General features: G+C 45.9%; 1 protein-coding gene across 1 annotated transcript; it reads right to left on the bottom strand.

Moving 5' to 3' along the window:
• Nucleotides 1-1,282: 1,282 nt before the first annotated feature.
• On the bottom strand, nt 1,283-1,992 carry LOC127329789 (senescence associated gene 20-like). Its single transcript, XM_051356231.1, has one exon. It carries the CDS (start codon nt 1,913-1,915, stop codon nt 1,448-1,450), a length of 468 nt encoding a protein of 155 aa, XP_051212191.1. The 5' UTR covers nt 1,916-1,992; the 3' UTR covers nt 1,283-1,447.
• Between the last annotated feature and the right edge of the window lie 886 nt (nt 1,993-2,878).

Here is a 2,878-nt window from a genome sequence, read left to right as displayed (position 1 = left end):
ACCGGGGAGGGCAAGTTCGCCCGCGCCGACAACCTCGAGGCCGACTGCCTCCTCACCTTCCTCTACGAAGGAGGCGGCGAGATGATTGTCAAGGTGTTCGACAAGACATCCTGCCGCAGGCACTACCACACAGACGAGTCTGGTGAGGACACCGATAGCTAGTATTGTTAGAGTGTTATTTCTTTGCAGCGAAGATGGACACCGGCCAATTGAAGCCAATAGTGTAGGTTTCTGTATGCTCTTCATGCGCATCTAATAACATAAGGCACACAAAATCCAATTAGATTTTCTATTTTGGGCGAGTGGGTGTCTGAGAGTGTTCTTTCTTAGCAGCAAAAGCACGAAACCCCAACCCGCGAGGCCAACACTAGTTAGGTTTTCTTATTTGCAATTTTTGAACCATGTTTCAAACTATGTAGTAGTTTGTGCATTGTTACTATCTATGCTTAAATGAACAAAGAAAAAATAGATAAAAATATTATGCATCGGGCCGCTGGGGCACCCCAAGCGCAAACGGACGCGCGGTAAAAAATGACTATTTTCGTGTTGGCGGGCCGATGCAAACGAACATGCACGACCACTTTAGGCGTCCGATTTGCGTCGCCTCGTTGGAGATGCTCTAACCTCTCGTTGACCACATAAACCCTTCTCACTAGATGCATCCACTTGGTTGGTTGCAATGTTTCACTCCACAATGAATCCTCTCTCTCTCTACGCACTTCTCAATCAATCAAGCCCCTCCTTGTAACCGGTACATATTTCTTCTTCCGTGCTGCTAGAAGACATGTTTGATGGATGGCAAGGTGCAGTGTGTCTATTTGCCTCGCCCAAGCTACTAGATTTCACCATATTTAGCCGGCGACACTCTAAGCTACCAAGAGGGGGAGGACTATGATGTGCATATGAGAGGTCATGGCATTGTTGCATGTGAGATTTGTTGTTGCAACATCCCTAAATTGTTGTGTTAGGCTAAATGATCCATTGCAATAGCTTATGTGGCATATTTTACTTGGATGTTGATTATTAAATTTACTTTTTGGACTGCATAGTCAAAAAATTCATGCTTTACCACGCTTCCTATATAGTGAATAGGAACCTAACTTCATATTCGTTTGGCCTTCAATCCATCTTGTAACTGCATGCGGTATCATCCTCGCAGGTCACCGTCACTAAAGTTGGACACAGATATCTCCATGGTATGGATTTCAAATAACGAGTCGAGAACAATAATCGATAGCTTACTAACCAGCAGTACATACTTTTTCAGGAGTAATCTCTCGCTCACCGAAAAAAGTGCTATTTACATCATGTTTTCGCCACAAAGACCGACTTATCGGTTTTCAGACTTGGACTTTTCTATAGTCTCTCTCGCTCTAAAAACAAAATAAAATTTTATACAAGATTTATGCATGGTATCTTCTGGCTTGCCCTAAAAATATGTGCAGGGTCATATCGCGAGCACTAGGCCTGGCATGGAGCGAGCCTTGGGGCTGGGCGACTGGCTCTCCCACACTGCCCATGCCATGTCCTTCTTCGCCGGCAGGCTCAGCTCCCTCACAGTAACCGACGTGTTGAAGTACTCTCTGAAGCTCGTGATGACTCCATCGCGGAGGCACCATGCGTGCACCCAGTAGTCTTGCTCACCGGCCCACCCCTCCGCCACCACCCACCCGCCTTCACCGGAGACGCCGCCTACCTCTACAACCCGTGCCGGTGCGAACCGGAACGCCGTTGTGCCCGCCGACTCGCCGGTCAGAAGACGTCGCATGTGCTGGCACCGGCGCGGCCCGTGGAACCACCAGTCCAGGTCCGCCGCCAGCAGCACCGTCACAGCCGCCGCGTCGCCGCGGGCCAACGAGGCGTACAGGGACTCCACCACATCCCGGTTCGACTTGCAGGGTGCATGCTTGCCCATGGTAACTACGTTGGATGGATGCAGCCTGCGCAGGTCAGATTTGGTGTCTTGTGAATACTTCAGGGATAAGAACTCGAGAGAGCTAGCTAAGTGTGTGCTGAAGAAGGTTGGTGCATGTATGTATATATAGGCTAGTTCTGCACCGTGAATGACATATGGCCCGTGAGGGAGAAGATATATTGTATCAAATTATATGTACATATACACATCTGTGGCCTGTGGGCTCTGAGATATCTATGCGCTAGCATCGTAGGAGCAGACGAACAATAGAAAATCTGAGTAACACAACAGGTTTCATCACCACACAACTGATGACCCAAGCATCTGAAGAACGTTGATTCGTAGGGTCTCGACTTCAAACTATCATATAGAACCGAAGGTAATGATTTTTTACTATATATGTAGTCTAAATATGATGCTTTTTTCCTATTCATCCGCCCGCTTGAATGATGAGGTTTCGCTTTTTTTTAGAAAATAATAAAAAGGATTTGCTAGTCCTCAGCTAGCTGGGAACTAAATTCGTGCTCAGTCAAGTTCTACACCATTTTATTTACTTTGTGATCCGTGCTAGTTATCAGTTTGCAACATGAGTTGTAACAGGACGATTAGTTCTCAGTCGATTGAAAAATAGTCACACCACTATTTTTGTAAAAAAAACTCATGGTAGTCGAGGCACACATACACACGCACACATGAACTCGAGGAGAGCATGCTACCCCTATCACTGTACTCTGGTGTATAGAACTAGGAGAGGGGAACAGAAACGTCAGAAGATCCAAGAGCATATGCCATACACACTACAGATATAGTATGTCAAGATAGATTTTATTATTTTGAGGGATTTACAAGTGATATGTCATTTTCATTGGAAACAATGACAAAATGATAAGTCATTTTCATCTGAAAATTACTAGCGGCACGTCAATATACTACGGATTATCTGATGTTCTCAGGACAGGAATT

Source organism: Lolium perenne, chromosome 2 (genome assembly GCF_019359855.2).
Source record: "Lolium perenne isolate Kyuss_39 chromosome 2, Kyuss_2.0, whole genome shotgun sequence".
NCBI classification, from domain to species: Eukaryota; Viridiplantae; Streptophyta; class Magnoliopsida; order Poales; family Poaceae; genus Lolium; species Lolium perenne.
This window is presented reverse-complemented; position numbering and strand designations above follow the sequence as displayed.